The sequence below is a fragment of the Ips typographus genome, linkage group LG8 (genome assembly GCF_016097725.1).
Source record: "Ips typographus isolate SLU linkage group LG8, UJ_Ityp_2.0, whole genome shotgun sequence".
Classification (NCBI taxonomy): Eukaryota; Metazoa; Arthropoda; class Insecta; order Coleoptera; family Curculionidae; genus Ips; species Ips typographus.
Window position 1 is genome coordinate 2,357,203 of NC_138429.1, and position 16,517 is coordinate 2,373,719.

Genomic DNA, 16,517 nt, shown 5'->3' on the forward strand with positions numbered 1-16,517 from the left:
GGTGGTCTGGTGACGACAGATTTACAAATTGATTGACTTAAAGTCACTAATATGCAGAGAGTCTCTGAAATGTACGGAAAAAATGCTACCACAAATATTTGAAGCTTAAATATGGCGATCTAAACCATACAATTTCTAAAATGAAAGTCTCTGTTTATAATTTGTTAAGTTTAAAAAATAATACTAAATTGAAACCTAACCTTATCATCGTTATTATTGCTTGTAGAAAAAAGTTGTACCTATAATTACAAGTGAATTTTCTATCACCCGTAGTATACAGGGTAAAACAAAAATTTAATCCACTTTTTTAAATGTAACACCCTGATTTCAAAAACATATTTCATGTCAGCTTTATCTTAAACCGTTATTCAGTTATTCATCGTGAAATAATAGTGCAACTGTATGTAATTACAAAATTGTTTACAAAACCGAATTAAACAACAATGATAACTATTGTCTTTGACAAATGACATTTCAGTAATTATATCATTAAAACTTTAGCAATGCTAACAACAATTTCTAGTTAGAACCACTGTGAAATTAGAAAGAAGTGCTCGTTTTAGAAATGTAATAATATACAGGGTGGTAGGCTTTTGTGGTAGTTGAAAGCAAATTTAAAGGGAAAGTAACACGAAGCTTTCTCCACAAAACTTGTATTAACCCCCAAAAGGTAAATAAAGGGGGGCTGAACTAGTTTGGGGTACAGAAACCCATCATCAGGAGCTTATAGTATGGTAGTTTTTACATGGGGGAGGCAGCAAAATCCAAAATTTTAAATATACTGGGAAAAAAATTTTACTTTGTTACCACATAAAGTTACTTTAAATTAAGGTAATTTGGGTTAGATCGTCATATTGAACCCTCAAGACTAGGTGATAGCATTTTCTCCACATTTTAGCTACACATTGTATACTTAAAACCAATATGGTCTTATCATTTTCTGACCTGAAAGCTACTCTGAGAATCAGAACTTAGACACGACCACCCTGTATGCGTTAAATTGCTAAACTTACATTTTTTCTAGTGGAAGTAGAATACAATCCAATGTTGAAGTGTAAGTTTTGTTAGCAGGTTTTGGGAGACCGGGATACATGAAAACGAGGGCGCGGGGGCAAGGCGCCTGCGCCCGCTTTTGGAGGGCTGAAAAACGGTTCCGGTTTAGCATACGTCACATGGTCAAAACGCAATGGTTCTATTGGACCGTTATCATGCTGGTGTTCTTCAATACGTTCTGTGTCGCTGTCGAGTATCACGGCCAACCTAAATGGTTGGATGATTTTTTATGTAAGTTTTTTTTTATCGAGCAGCAGTGCTCTACTAATTTGCGAAAAATTATAGATTATGCTGAGTACGTTTTTCTTGGACTCTTCATGTCGGAGATGTTCGTCAAGATGTACGCCTTAGGACCAAGAATTTACTTCGAATCGGCCTTCAACCGATTTGATTGTGTAGTAATCTCAGGGTCAATCTTCGAAGTTATATGGAGCGCAGTGAAGGGAGGATCTTTTGGATTATCTGTACTTAGAGCCTTAAGGTTGCTAAGAATATTCAAGGTATAGTTTTCATAAAAGTTAGTTCTCCAACACTGATATTTTTTTGTAAATTCAGGTTACTAAGTATTGGTCTTCACTTCGCAACTTGGTAATATCGTTACTCAACTCAATGCGATCGATCATCTCGTTGCTGTTCCTACTCTTCTTGTTCATTCTAATATTTGCCCTACTGGGCATGCAACTTTTTGGCGGTCAATTCAATTTTGACGGTGGTACCCCGCAGGCAAACTTTAATACCTTCCCTATTGCCTTGTTGACCGTCTTTCAAGTATGTTCCATTATTATTTCACTTAAAAACACTACATTTCTCAATCACCTTTGCTTAGATATTGACTGGTGAAGATTGGAACGAGGTGATGTACAACGGGATCAACGCTCTAGGGGGTCCAAACAGCGGCGGCATGGTTTACTCTCTGTATTTCATCATTTTGATGTTGTTCGGTAATTACACGTTACTGAACGTGTTCTTGGCCATCGCCGTTGATAACCTGGCCAATGCCCAGGAACTCACTGCCGCTGAAGAGGAACAAGCTGAAGAAAACAAGGCAATTACTAAGAAAACTTTAAAACCTCTAGTTGACTGAGAAATATTATAGGAAAAGCAAGCGTTGGAACTGGAAAAGGAGATGGAGGCCCTGCAAATGGAGGGTAGCAACCCCAGAGTTGAGGTGTGTCCTCCTAGTCCGACAACGACCAGGAGGAAAAAGAAGGAAGAGAAGCCGGTGGAAGAGGAAGAAGAAATCGTCGGGCCAAAACCAATGCTGCCATATTCTAGCATGTTTATTTTATCGTCTACAAACCCGTAAGTTTTGTGCTTAACCTAGTTTTATGATAATAATTTTTTTTTTCGATTATATGACAGAATTCGTCGAGCGGCTCATTGGGTGGTCAATCTGCGCTACTTTGACTTCTTCATCATGGTGGTGATCTGCATGAGTTCGGCAGCTCTTGCGGCTGAAGACCCTGTAGAGGAGAAGTCATTCCGCAACAACATCCTCGACAAGTTCGATTACGCCTTCACCGGAGTGTTTGCCGTGGAAATGTTCCTCAAAGTTATCGATTTAGGGGTGATTCTTCATCCTGGCTCATACCTGCGGGAGTTTTGGAACGTTATGGATGCCGTGGTTGTTGTATGCGCCTTGGTCTCCATGGGGTTCGATTTCATGTATGCTTTTTGTTTTAATTCCTTTGTTTGGGGTTATTTGGATTTGGGTTGTAGGGGTGGAGGCGGAGCGGCAGGTGCCAACCTTTCAACGATCAAGTCTCTTCGGGTGCTCCGAGTGCTCAGACCGTTAAAAACGATAAAACGAGTGCCGAAACTGAAAGCGGTGTTCGATTGTTTAGTGAACTCTTTAAAAAATGTGATAAACATTCTTATAGTGTACATACTGTTCCAATTCATATTTGCCGTCATTGCGGTGCAATTGTTTAATGGCAAGTTTTTTTTCTGCACGGATGGTAGTAAAATCACGGAGGCCGCGTGCCAGTAAGTTCACGTGCAAATTGAAAATAAATTAATTAATAAAATGAATTGACACTTTTAGGGGTCAATATTTCGTTTACGAGGAAAACAGTGACGTGCCTAGAGTGGAAGAACGTAAATGGCAACAGCGCAAGTTTCATTATGATGACGTGGCGATGGCTATGCTCACCCTGTTTGCTGTTCAAACTGGAGAAGGATGGCCTACGTAAGTCCTTCCCTGCTCAAATGAACAAACCACTCATTATTCTTATACAGGGTGTTGCAAAATTCGATGGCAGCGACCTATAGCGACCAAGGACCGATTCAAAATTTTAGAATAGAAATGTCCATTTTCTACATCGTGTATTTCGTAGTGTTTCCGTTTTTCTTTGTCAACATTTTTGTGGCCTTGATTATCATCACCTTCCAGGAACAAGGCGAGGCAGAACTGCAAAGTGGAGAAATTGATAAAAATCAGGTGAATAAAATATTATATCTTGATTCTGATGTGATGTGCATAAATAGTTAAGAGAAATTTCCCTATTTATTTGTTTAATTATTTCTAGAAATCCTGTATTGACTTTTGCATCCAGGCGCGACCACTTGAAAGATACATGCCAAGTAAACGAAGCAGTCTCAAATACAAAATTTGGAGAATTGTGGTTTCGACACCTTTCGAATATTTTATTATGATGCTAATCGTTTTTAACACTTTATTACTCATGATGAAGGTAAGTCATTTAATCAGTATCAACTACACTATAGGACTAATGTCATACAAAAGTGCAAAAAGTCGGCAGCTTACTTTTCGAAGGTTTGAACAGCGCCACTCAATTTGTGCTGAGATAAGGCTTTTTCAAACCTTTCCAAATTCTGAAAAAAAAGCAAAATCGACAACACATCAACAACAACACGGCTGAGAATGCATCTGTGGCGAATGTGCACTGCATCAGAGAATCGTTATCATTTTTCTTTAATCAGGAAGCAAACCGTTCAGTACATTCAAGATAATTCACACAATTGAAACACATTACAGACATGTTATGAGGATCAGCACTGACACCAAACAGACACAAAGCTTACTCAAACGACATTTAGTGGATAGTTTTCTGTTACGTGTGATGTCACTACAAGTTTCTTGTTTAGTATATTTTACTTTATAACATTGACAGTTGATATGTCAAAAGTTTTTTTCAAATTAATTATTACTTTTTAGGTAAAACATTGTACTTACCACAGGTCTAAATAATAATTACTCCCTTGACCAAATAACAACAAAACTTAGGTAGCGGGGACGTAAACTTTTTGTTTCAACCCTTAATACGTAAACGACTATTTTGTTAAACCTATATAATATTAGAAAACGCCTTTTCTTTCGTTTTTCTTGAAATCAAACTCTACAACTAGCCTTAGTTTTCCGTTCGAGTATAGAATGTAGTCGAACTTAGAACAATCCTAATAGTAATCGATATGTTGCAATTGCTTTATGTATGTCAACAGTTTAACGATCAGAGTGATGAATACACCAAATGCCTAAAATATTTGAACTGGGGATTCACTGGAATGTTCACGGTAGAATGCTTTTTGAAGATACTTTCTTTCGGAGTAAGGGTAAGACTTAGATGCGTTCCAGGTAGTTTTGAAACGACTTGCAAGGTGCAGATTTTGGGTTCCTGAAACAGTGCATGCGCATTTTGGGTTATTTTCCTTTTGGAAACTGAAATCTACACCTTTCAGACCGATTAAGTAGAATCAAACTATTAAATTATTAAACTAAGCCTAGCCTGTACTGACCTCTAGGAAACTATCAAAAATATGCGCGTTCTTACATTACCTGACCTTATTCTAGTTAAATATACTCTTACTTATTTTTGTCTTTTAGTGTAGTTTGTTTTGTAGACTTTTCTTAAAGCTTGTGTAGCAAAATCGTAGCATGCGCAATAAATGGTACACTTTCACACGAACACCAGCAGGACTAGGTATTTATACCAGTTTCTTTCGCTACTGGTGAAACTCATACAGGGTGTGTAACTAAAAGTTGTGTAAATCACCAGAGGCGAAAGGGAAAAAACGAAGAGTTGCCGACTTTTAACAATCAATGCGTCCCTGTCTGTCACCAGGTAGGCAGCCAAAGTTGAGCTTTCGTAATTTTTTCTGTTCTGGAGTAGTTTTATAGTGACTAGATCGCTACATTTTCAAGTTTTTTCATTGTAGTACCATCAGTCCCCGCCCCTGCTCTCGGATATATTGGCCGTAATGAACATACTTTTTACGTTCTTTTTTCTCTGCGAAACCATCTTGAAATTGATCGCCTTTGGATTTAAGGTAAATTTAGTCTGTAGATTTTTTCGTTAAACTCCCATTTTATCCTTCTTCAATGCTTAAAACTATCTTCATTACAAAAGTAAGGAATATTCTGATTGAAAGTAAACAAAGTAATAATTTTTATCCACAGTTTCTTCTGAATCACGTGGGTTTTGTCAAAGTGTTCCAGAGTGGGCTACTCAACAGTTAAAAACACAGTTTATCCATATTTTTGACAGCTTTAATAAACATTTCCCATTAACTGACTTCAAACTGAATTGTTTGAAGATAGTTTGAGGCATTTTCCTTTTCAAGCCACTGTCAGCTTGAAACCCCATAACAACAACGTAAATTACTAACCTGACTTTGAAACAAAAATGGTTTTTCTGTTAATTTTTTTGAAATAATGCACTAAAACGAGTACAGGAAAGGCTTTACCACCTTCAGTTAAGCAATTCTTATATAATCTCACAGTAGCAGAAACTAATACGTTCAATTTTAATTTAGAATTTCTTCAAAGACCCATGGAACACCTTTGACTTTGTGACGGTGATCGGCAGTATAGTAGACGCAATGGTGGTGGAATTCGGTGTAAGTATTCACGTGACTTTTAAAAAAATAACGCTTCCTGTATATACTATATATATATATATAAACCGAAATTATTCAATCTGTTTTTTTAATTGTTTTTTTACCAAAAAACGCCACAAATTGACACCAATTATGACACCATTGACAGATTTACGGGCGACTGATATGGAAGGTACAAAATGTGATTTTTGTGGTTTTTTGGCATTTGGCAGCGCTGTTGAGCACTCACGGCAGCGTCGCGCACCCACCTATATGCAAATAAATGGCAACAATGCAACGACTCCTGTTTGAGTTTTTCTTTTTTCGTTTTTGTTTGATTACTACCACCTGTTTAGAATGCAGTTAAAATAATGTGACAATATAAAGTGGCGGTCGTAACCACTCAAATTATGAAAATTTGGTATTCTTTACAGGTTGTAGACATTTTCCAGGCATTAAATTAAATTGCATTTAATGGAATGCCTATGGAAACTTGTTGCTGATACTTGCACAACCATATATATTTTACTATTCTGTGTTTTTTTAGTGGATTCAGGTTGAAGACTTAAAAGTAGTTAAAATATAAGTAAATACTTCCCAACCTTAATCCACTTTCATACTTTTGTTGAACTATATGTGTATTTGTTACTAAATGTGTCTTTTACTTCAAGGAACGAGCTGAGCGAATGACAAAAGACAGGGTACGTTTATAAGAATATTTTGATTTTTTTTTAATATTACAATGAATAACTTACACTAACAAAAATATGTCTACTAACTCTGTTTTTACTGAATTACTATATAATACTTTGGCGGCTTTTTACAGTACCTTTGTGGTTATTTTAGCAGGAATCGGTTCTTGAAGGCTTTACTATAAGCAGTGTTGCTTCTGTGTTTTTGTGGCCTTAAAACCAAAAAAAAAAAAGATGCTGTAACGAATCTGCCCTCTTTTAGTGCTAAATCTATTAAAACTAGAATTCTTCCAACTTTAGTCAGTTATTACCTACATATTATCTGAACAAATTTTTGTCTTTTAATGTATTTTTGTTTTTGGGTCGAAGCTAGATTATCTTGTCCTTTTAGAGTAAAACGATCAGGTTAGTTTTATTAGCATGGTTTACTAAAGGCACTCTATTTTAGATTGTATCTTAGATTCATTGTGTTTCTGTATTTTTTTAGACTAAAGAGCTAGATGTCCCAGCCCTTATTGGAAAATGGTTGAAGGTTTGTTTCTATCAATTTCTATGCAAGCTTTTCATATATTTATAGTATGGCGTTAAGTTTAAAATGATGTACACTTTGGTTTTGGGTAATTTTCTTGTCATATTGGGGGCCATATTATAAAAATGAACCAGAAGCTTGTTAAAAAATGGGAAAATGATCAAAAAAATTTGCATGCGCATGGTACCGACCTTGTTGAGGTTGAATAGAAAAAAATGGGGGAGTTTGCGCGTTCTTATCGGTAAGTACAACAAAAACTCACTGAAATGGACACCGACCTACACCAAAAACACTGTGTACACGTTATTTTTTTTTGTAAATACAATAACAACAAACTTTTAGTTTATTCTTTTATTTCATTCGTATATGTAGAATTGAACTAGAGTAGAATCTAGAATAGTTTAGTGATAATACTGATTCTGTTTTAAAATAAGTTTGTTTTTAGCAAATTTTTGATAGACTCCAACTAGATGAGAACAGTCGTAATTGTTTCAGTATTCTTCCAAGTTTTCCATACTAGAAGAAGTGACAATGTATACAGTGTGTATTAGCTGAATGTTACGGTTTTACAAGAGTAACAAAATAGATAAGTTTCAGGTTTTCTTGAAAACTGCACGCTAGATGTAACGTTACAAATAATATTTTTTCAAATAGTCCGCCATTCAAATATTATTATTTGTCTAATACACACTGTATAACAATTCCTTCACCAAATGTCAAGAATTTAGCTACAAAGATATTTTTAGAATACTGTGTTATGTTTTATTACACTCAAACGAACAGAATCCATTTTAAACTGTTATAGAGATAAATTTGTTTCTAAATTTCTTTATACAGGATTCTTCTAATCCGTAACAGTCACAAAGTCGGCTAAGGCATAGCTGCCAAATTTTGTTCAGTTTTTGCAATATGAATAGACAACTTTTGTCTAATTTTCTAATTTATCTAAAAAATTTAATAAATGAAAACTCCAAATAAATGTAGTATGGAAGATTTGAAAACTTTCTAATATAACCCCATTACTAGCTAACCTAGCTAGCGTATTTATATCATTAATAGTATGTAGCTTTGTTAGCTAGCTTTCTACGTAGCTAACCAGATTTTGATACAGCTACAAATTGAAATAACCTCTTAAAATATCAAAAATTAACTCCTCAAGCGCAAAATTACTTAGGATAACATTAAACTGTTGAACTTGCTGTTTATTAACGTATGATCAAAATCAAACTGGAATTGCAGGACAACTTCATCAATGTGGGTTTCCTAAGGCTTTTTCGTGCTGCCAGATTAATCAAACTTCTGCGTCAAGGCTACACGATTAGGATTCTGCTCTGGACTTTTGTCCAGAGCTTCAAAGCTCTTCCATATGTTTGTCTTCTTATTGCCATGTTGTTTTTTATTTACGCCATCATTGGAATGCAGGCAAGTTTTAAACATTTCTAAAGTGTTCTGATTTATTAACTGTTTTTTTTCAGGTTTTTGGAAATATTAACTTGCCTAGTGAATCGATAACTAGACACAATAACTTCCGGAATTTTATTCAGGGTCTCATGCTACTATTTAGGTATTTAGGAGTGCTGGTATAATTTTGATTAAAGTTTGAAATAATTGTGGTGTTTAGGTGCGCAACTGGTGAAAACTGGCCTGGTATTATGCTGTCCTGTATTAAGGGTCAGGAATGTGACCCCAACACTGGCAAAGAAGGAAAGGAATGCGGCTCTAATTTAGCTTACATGTATTTTGTGTCTTTTATATTCTTTTGCTCTTTCCTTGTAAGTTTTTTTTTGTTTTTTTTTGTGTTGTTACTTGATTTTTTTTTTCTTTAGATGCTGAATTTGTTCGTGGCTGTCATCATGGATAATTTCGACTACCTGACTAGGGATTCTTCAATTTTGGGTGCTCACCATTTGGATGAGTTTGTTAGGATATGGGCTGAATATGATCCCAATGCTACGTAAGCTATTGAAATTTGTTTTTAAACTTACGGAAATAGCAATGTTTTTTACAGTGGCAAAATTCACTTTACGGAAATGTACGACATGCTCAAAAACATGGATCCCCCTTTGGGGTTCGGCAATAAATGCCCTAACCGTTTAGCTTACAAAAAATTAATCCGTATGAACATGCCTGTAGATGATGAGGGTAAAGTGTACTTCACCACCACGCTATTTGCCCTAATCCGGGAAAATCTTGCTATCAAAATGAGGGCTGGTAAGCACCTTTTTAGTGTATTTGGTTCAGTAAACTAAAGTGTTCATTACAGCTGATGAAATGGACCAAGCCGACAGTGAATTGAGGGAGACCATCAAAAATATCTGGCCTTTACAGGCCAAAAATATGGTAAACATTTTAGTGCCACCCAGTAGTGATTTAAACACTGGAAAACTGACGGTGGGGAAAATATACGCGGGATTGCTTATCCTCGAGAGCTGGAGGAGCACCAGGTTCGGCCAGATGGAACCCACCGGCCTCCCGGTAAGTTCACTTAAGTTTTTAACACTATTTCGAGTATACAGGGTGTCCTGTCGGGTTATATAGGACACCCCGCAATAATTATAAACACTGATGGCGTAAACATGTCTACATATTCAGCATATACCTTCCTGTTTTTAATCTCCCGCTTATCGTGGTTGTTTACCCAGGTAGTATTGTTTTTTACATATAATTACTCCGCTTGTTATTAAACTGTTAAAAGTCAAATATCCCTTGTTTGTCTATATGTATACAATAATAATATGTATTACACTTGATAGTAGACAGATTGTCCAAAATTAGTCGTGTGCTAGGAAAGTTGTATTATTAACGAATTTTTTGATTTTTATGTACCTATATGTATATGTACAGGGTGTTTGGATTTAGAGTGTTTTGACAGGAAAACCATATTTCCCGGATAGACAGGAAAAAACTAGTTTACACAAAAACTTTATTTCAATATCTTGTTAGTTTGCGGCGCTAGATGGCGTTTTTCAAATTTTTGGCCCATTTTGAAAACTCCCTCACAATCGAATTGTGATTTACGCAAATGCTACACATGTATACCATTAACCTTGTGACCAACTGTCAAATGACGTCACATTCGTTTTAGCACACTGACAAGTGTCATTATTATCTTTTTCTTTGTCTAGAGCTAACATGTGTCAGTTGGTCACGTGACCACTTTGCAGGTAACTTGATTTGTTTTTATATCAAGTCTACATTTCAGCTTGCTGCTTTCTCTTGACCAATCACAAACTAGGAACAGAGCTGTGATTTTCTCAAAAATTACCATTAATCTTGTGACCAACTGTCAAATGACGTCACACTAATTTTAACACACTGATACCAAGTTTATCTCTATTTTTATCTAGAGCTCTGTTGGACGAGAAGAGCGAATGTGTCACTCGTTGTCAAACGTCAAAACCATGATTAACCTATTATTTGGACAATCTGTATACTAAAGCTGATACACTACATTACGATACAGCTCCCTTAAATGTATCTATCCTTTTCTCTGGCCCGTACCAACACAAAAACAAAGACACGAATACTACCATAGACGATCAATGGTTAGATATCGATGGCTAGACTAGACAGCTTCTGAGCGATGGTGTAGTACTCACTTTTTGTACTTTATTTGGTGTGGAAACTTGCGAAACTCGTGTTACTCTGTTCTAGTTTAGCTGTCGTTCGGATTTAGCCTACACTGTCTAGTTTACCTTAGTTTCACTGTCTTACCCTTTTTCGAAACCGACCTGGTTTTCTTAGTAGTACTTCCCAGTTTTTTTATTTGAAGCTCGATTCGATGTGTCGACGTCGGTTTCGTACCTAAAACCTTTCGCTTACCCTTGTGGTTTAATCAATGAATTGAAAGGTTTTAGATTCGAACCGTTCAAAGTATTATAAATGAGAAAACGATGCACAAATACAGACAGATTGGAAAGAAATTTCCAGCGTTACACCGTTATTCGAACATGTTCTGTCACGTTTATTTCCTTTCAGGGATTCGGAAATAGCCCGTCTGCAAATATTGCGGTAGTATGAATTGTTGAATTTCACATTTTATTCACACTTTTCACGAGTTTCTTGAAAAATTTTTGGTTTTTGTTTTGATTGATACAAGTAGAAAAACTTCAAAATTGATTACTCAACAATTTCCAGAACCATTATTGCTTTTTCTACTTGCGCAGTCATTACATAGTTCTTCGTATTTTTTCTTAGAAGTTTTTACAAAATTCTCATTCATAGTACAGTGTCCTGTTTAGTAGTTTGATACGTGTTTTAGATTTTTTTGATTATAATATACGTATCTGGTTCACTGTTAGCTGCATTAGTCGATTAGCTAGCGAAAGCTCAGTCGTGTAGTTATGTTTAGAAACCGTTTAAAAATTTGATCGGGTTTTGTACAGGGTGTTACCATCAAATTCCAGTCTTATGTGATGTGTAAATCATCCTTCAAGAACTACAAAAAAAAAATATGCTTCTATCTGTTTTTTTTAAGCCAATTTCTTACATTTTCAGAGACAATCAACTAAGGAAATTCCACATTCCAGTGTAAACGTGCATATTCGCCATTCAACGTTTAATGTGTATCTTTAGTGTATTTTGTTGCCAAACTAGACCTTAAACTCTTCTAGGTATTTGTAGTGTTATTATTTTAATAAAAAGTTTTTTGTGATTAATTTTTTTTTTGCATGATGCTTGTTTTATTAACACTAACTCAAGACTGGAATTGATTTGAACGCCCTGTATGCTAACGTTTTGTCTCTCTCAGTTACTCGGTTTATAGTGTAGGCGTCTCTGCATGATTTTTACCAATTTTCTCTTTCTTATTCTCTTTAGTAGAAATTGATTATTACCAGGCATGTGTATATAATTAGTCTTTTTCTCTCTTACAATACTACAAAGAAACGACCCCTTACAGTTAGAAGGGCCTAACCTAAAGGGTCGTTTCGCGACAACTTTTTTGAACGAAATTTTGCATGTGATTGTGCTCCATATTAATTCTCTCAAAAACTACACACAAACACCCAAAACCCCTTTTCAAACTTTGTAAATACGGCTAATTACTGTAAACTTTCCCACATTTTTGGTATGGAAAGTTGAACGTAGTAGAGAAAACGTTACGGAGAGCGCTATTCTTAGGGTAGAGGAAAGCTATCGTAATTTTTTTTTAATTAGTACAAAGCCCCAAATTCAACGATTTATCGAAGCAGTTTACTATTGAACCTGTACAATTTTCGAAAACAGAAAGCGTCATTATTCGATTGTCTGATGGATACTATGGCCGGACACCTGGGGGGCTCTAGGGCTGGCTCCTTAAGCCTCGAAGGAGCTCCCCTCATGAGCGCTCAAGAACAAGCCGACCAGCATTACCACGAAGAAAGTTCTTTGATTTCTTTGGCCAGGAGGAGCACCAGGCGGAATCGATCCATAAGGTTTGTACCACCCAAACACACCCACTGACCAATCTAACCAAATTCTTTTTAAAATTTCAGGAATAAAAAGGTGAACATCCACAGACTTGAGGGTAAAATAATAACTAATCTAAATTAGTTTAGGCCGAGATCGGTTAACTGTTTTTAGTGTATTTAATATTATTATATTTCTCTAGTTATTATTACGAAACAGTTCAGATTAGTTAAAAAAAAAAAGTTTTAGTGTAAAGTGACTACTCCATGTGTGTAAATTTTTTGCAGATCCATCAGAAAACTGATGTTATAGTCTTAGAACAAGTTCTAGAAGGTACTATTAGACGAAGCATAGCCAGTGCCGTATTAAATGTGTTTTACTGTCAAACTAATCAAAACTCACACCAGAGGTCTAATTTACAGTGAATTTGTTTGCCATTTCAGGAATTTATCATCTTATAAGTTTTCATAACGTCTAGGCTAGTTGAGCATTTTGTTAAGAAGTTTTTTAAATCTTAAGGCTCATTTACACTTTGTTGAGTAGCCAGTGTAGTGTTAAGATTAACCTTTAACCTTATGGCACAGACCGCATCTCAGAAGAACTGAAATTGAAAGGTTCTATGAAGAAAAATCAGTAAGCATATACTTACTATGGAGTTAATGATAAATAGAAGACTTTGAAGAATTTATGAGTTATTTATTATAAGAGCAGCATTGTTAACTATTCGTGTATTATCCACTTTTCGGGCTCTTTCTTTCTTCTTTTTACTAAAGCCTTACATTTTACTGTTGTTCTTTCTCTTTTGGAATTTTTCTCCAGTGCACAGTGGGCCATTGGGCAATTCAAGTAATAATAATGACTTTTGATATACAGGTGTGGTAAATCCAAAACCGACCATAGGAAAACCGCGTAACGGACAGAGAAACGTACATTATTGCATGCGCGGGACTAAGACAGAAAACGAAAAAAATATCAAGTAGGCCATATTTTCAGCGCGCTGTTGCCAAACGCCAAGTATCACTCAAATGCCGTCGACAAAATAACTTGACGTTTGGCAACGGCGCGCTGAAAATATGGCCTACTTGATATTTTTTTCGTTTTCTGTCTTAGTCCCGCGCATGCAATAATGTACGTTTCTCTGTCCGTTACGCGGTTTTCCTATGGTCGGTTTTGGATTTACCACACCTGTATACTACCTTGAACTAGAAGCTTCCAAATGCTCTTCAACTAGTCTAGAATCTCTCAAAAGATTCCAAATGCCTCTAAAGCAGGCCAGAATCTTCAATATGCTCTTTATACTGTCTTAAAACGTTGTAAATGTTCCCGAAGTAGTCTAAAAAGATTTCAGAAGCTTCCAAAACGCTATGGAAATTCCAAAAGCTTCCAATAGTATCTAGAAGCTTCCAAATGTTCCTGAAAAGCTTTTAAAACAGTTTTAAAGCTTGTTACTGCAAACTGTTGTACCTACAACAAAGTTAGTTCAATCTTAAGAATTAACACAGACAAAACTTATAATAATTAGTAATGTTAATTATAATTTCAAAGCCAGGAAGGAAATTCTAACATTATGTCCAGTTAGATTGCTTGTGCAGTGGTTCCTGAATTCCTTCATAAATCTACACCATTTCTAAATGTAATTCAGAGAAGGCCAAGTGAGATTCAGAAAAGGTCAAGCGTAATTCAGAATAAGGAACTGCAATTCAGAAACCATCAAGTGCAATTCGGAAAAAATTAATTTAAATTCAGCAACCAAATACATTATCTGTGGATAAAATTACCAAAGCTGAAACTCCAAGGCACTTACAAGAAGATTCTGAATTACAGTTAGAAATGGTGTAGTCGAATAATTTTACGAATCACTCTACACTTGCTACTTGACAAAGCATAAATCATCAGCAATGCAAAATGTTAAACAAAAATCTCATAACTAAGAATCACTGTAAATAGACCAAATGCAACCACTCCCAACACAAAAAAAAAACATTAGAAATTTTGCGTGTGAAACTTTATTAACTCATTTATCTTGTATCTTGACATAGTACGGCTGCGCATGCTTAATCTGGTCCTTAACCAATGGTGATGTTGTCGAAGACTTAAACACTAACCAAATCTATGTAGTACACACATTTTTGTCTCTTCTCGTCATTTATGCAGGAGAGTTCAACTATTAATTCACATAATTAATCATTTATTGCGTGAAACATTTTACATATGTTTCGGGCAATAACACCCAATAACTTTATACAAATGCATGCCCTTCTGTCTGGTTTACTTAACTATATTAACTGCATGTTGAAGAATTTTGTTGCACTTTTCGTATAAGGAGTCTGTTTTATGAATGAGGTTTAGTTTTTTTACAATCCTGATCACTCATAGCTTTTTCTCAGTTTCTGCATTATATACATCTTTTCTAGACTAGGAGTTTCTTAGACTTTTCTTGGATGAAGGGTTTTGCACTAGTTAGAATTTTAGGTTTGATTAATGTTTTGGTTCCCATTTAGATGACGGAGCTGGCGGACGTGCTCGGTTCGAGGAGACCTTCGTGTGATAGCACCGGAGAACAGCACCAGCACCTTCACCCTTCTGGTTATGTAAATTCTCATCGAAGAAGTCCCAGCATCAGGTATTTAGTGTATTAATCAATAAATGGGTTATTAAGTGGAGATTTATTAGAAGGGGCAACTCCCCATCCTTGCAAAGAAGCCCATCGCCGAGGAGACGACATCCTGGTCAGTTGCACCACGATATCGGTTTCTCGGACACGGTGGTGGAGATTGTCAAAAACGAGCACCAGAGACACTCGTCGAAGAGGTTACCGAGAGGTAAGTCAAACATCATATTCACTTAAATTATGTTAAAAAAGAAGAAACAACCATCATAGGTGGTAAAGTTATGAAATTTTTCACACATTGTCATTATAAATCATTTTTCAGCACTTGAGTCTTTCGTAAAGGTGTCCTTAAGAATTTTCTGCACTAGGTTCATGGTCGGCATCGACGAGTCCGGCCAGATCTCCATCGCCAACCAATGGTTTTGGACGACACAACCCCAGGTACGGTCCACTACGTACGTCGAGAAGAGGCGGCACGTACGGTACCACCAGTTTGTGTCAAAGGTCGCGTTCGCCCAGTCCGACGCACACCACCCACCCCCACCACCAGGGCCCGCCTTTTATAGGTAAAGCACCCGTTTCCTTGTAGTGGTAGAATCGCCTTCTAAATGTGCACACCCCAAATCACTAACCGCACCAAGCGCTTTCTCTCTCCGTTATTACAGCCGGTGCTGTGGTAGGTATTCCAATGCAACACAGTGCCGCCCACCAAGGCTCGGTGCAGCACAGCCACCCAGTGCTGGGCGGACGTAGAGGTCAAGGGCGACGTTTGCCCCCCACGCCGTGTAAACCGTCCACGTTGCAGCTGAAACCGGGGACCATTAATTTTCCAAAGCTGAACGCCAGCCCAACTCATGTAAGATTATTTCAGAATTGAACTTCTGAAATCAGTCAAACGAATTTACGGTCAGTTTCAGATGCAATCGCATTCGGCGCACGCGACCCCTCACACGTACCCGCACAGTTTCCCGAGGGACAGGGAGCCGCTCAGGGATTTTGGCGTGACGCCCCAAGTCGTTGCGGCTCCGTTGGGCGCACCGAATCCTCACGGCCGATTGGCTGGTGACAGTTCTCAGGCTGCTCCGCTGAGTTTCGAACAGGCTGTGCAATTGGGCAGAGGTGGACGGATGCTGCCCAGTCCGGTGCCTAACGGTTATAAGCCAAAACCAACTAGGTATGATAGTACTTTTCAGTCCAAATCCTTCAATGCTTTTTAAACTGTCCAGAAACCTTTAAATCCTCCTAAAGTAGTCTAAAAAGATTTTAAAACACTACAGAAAGCAGTCGAAAGCCTTCCAAAACTTTTAGAACGCTCTGAAAGCTGAGAATAACTTTTAGAAGGTTGAAATGATCTTCAACTAATCTAGAAGCTCTCAGAAGGTTTAAAAAATTTCTAGGACCGTCTAGA

General features: G+C 36.8%; 1 protein-coding gene across 47 annotated transcripts in view; it reads left to right on the forward strand.

The window, feature by feature from the left end:
* Positions 1-16,517, forward strand: part of cac (calcium voltage-gated channel subunit cacophony) — a 67,593-nt gene that overhangs the window by 46,284 nt on the left and 4,792 nt on the right. For 11 of the 47 annotated variants that reach the window (XM_081984451.1, XM_081984450.1, XM_081984457.1 and 8 more), the window contains 26 exons: positions 1,069-1,284; positions 1,339-1,553; positions 1,609-1,821; positions 1,880-2,098; positions 2,150-2,355; positions 2,416-2,718; positions 2,773-3,039; positions 3,098-3,241; positions 3,292-3,493; positions 3,582-3,746; positions 5,230-5,340; positions 5,827-5,910; positions 6,561-6,590; positions 7,069-7,113; positions 8,350-8,532; positions 8,586-8,674; positions 8,732-8,882; positions 8,937-9,064; positions 9,119-9,321; positions 9,374-9,585; positions 11,089-11,121; positions 15,000-15,121; positions 15,172-15,320; positions 15,463-15,675; positions 15,775-15,965; positions 16,021-16,283. In XM_081984451.1, the coding sequence (XP_081840577.1) occupies positions 1,069-1,284; positions 1,339-1,553; positions 1,609-1,821; positions 1,880-2,098; positions 2,150-2,355; positions 2,416-2,718; positions 2,773-3,039; positions 3,098-3,241; positions 3,292-3,493; positions 3,582-3,746; positions 5,230-5,340; positions 5,827-5,910; positions 6,561-6,590; positions 7,069-7,113; positions 8,350-8,532; positions 8,586-8,674; positions 8,732-8,882; positions 8,937-9,064; positions 9,119-9,321; positions 9,374-9,585; positions 11,089-11,121; positions 15,000-15,121; positions 15,172-15,320; positions 15,463-15,675; positions 15,775-15,965; positions 16,021-16,283 (4,357 nt within the window). Of the gene's footprint in view, positions 1-1,059; positions 1,285-1,338; positions 1,554-1,608; positions 1,822-1,879; positions 2,099-2,149; positions 2,356-2,415; positions 2,719-2,772; positions 3,040-3,097; positions 3,242-3,291; positions 3,494-3,581; positions 3,747-4,515; positions 4,627-5,229; positions 5,341-5,826; positions 5,911-6,058; positions 6,083-6,560; positions 6,591-7,068; positions 7,114-8,349; positions 8,533-8,585; positions 8,675-8,731; positions 8,883-8,936; positions 9,065-9,118; positions 9,322-9,373; positions 9,586-11,088; positions 11,122-11,607; positions 11,765-12,267; positions 12,525-12,584; positions 12,779-14,999; positions 15,122-15,171; positions 15,321-15,462; positions 15,676-15,774; positions 15,966-16,020; positions 16,284-16,517 lie in introns of those variants that run through there. The other 36 variants (XM_081984461.1, XM_081984452.1, XM_081984460.1 and 33 more) reach the window with 31 other exon arrangements.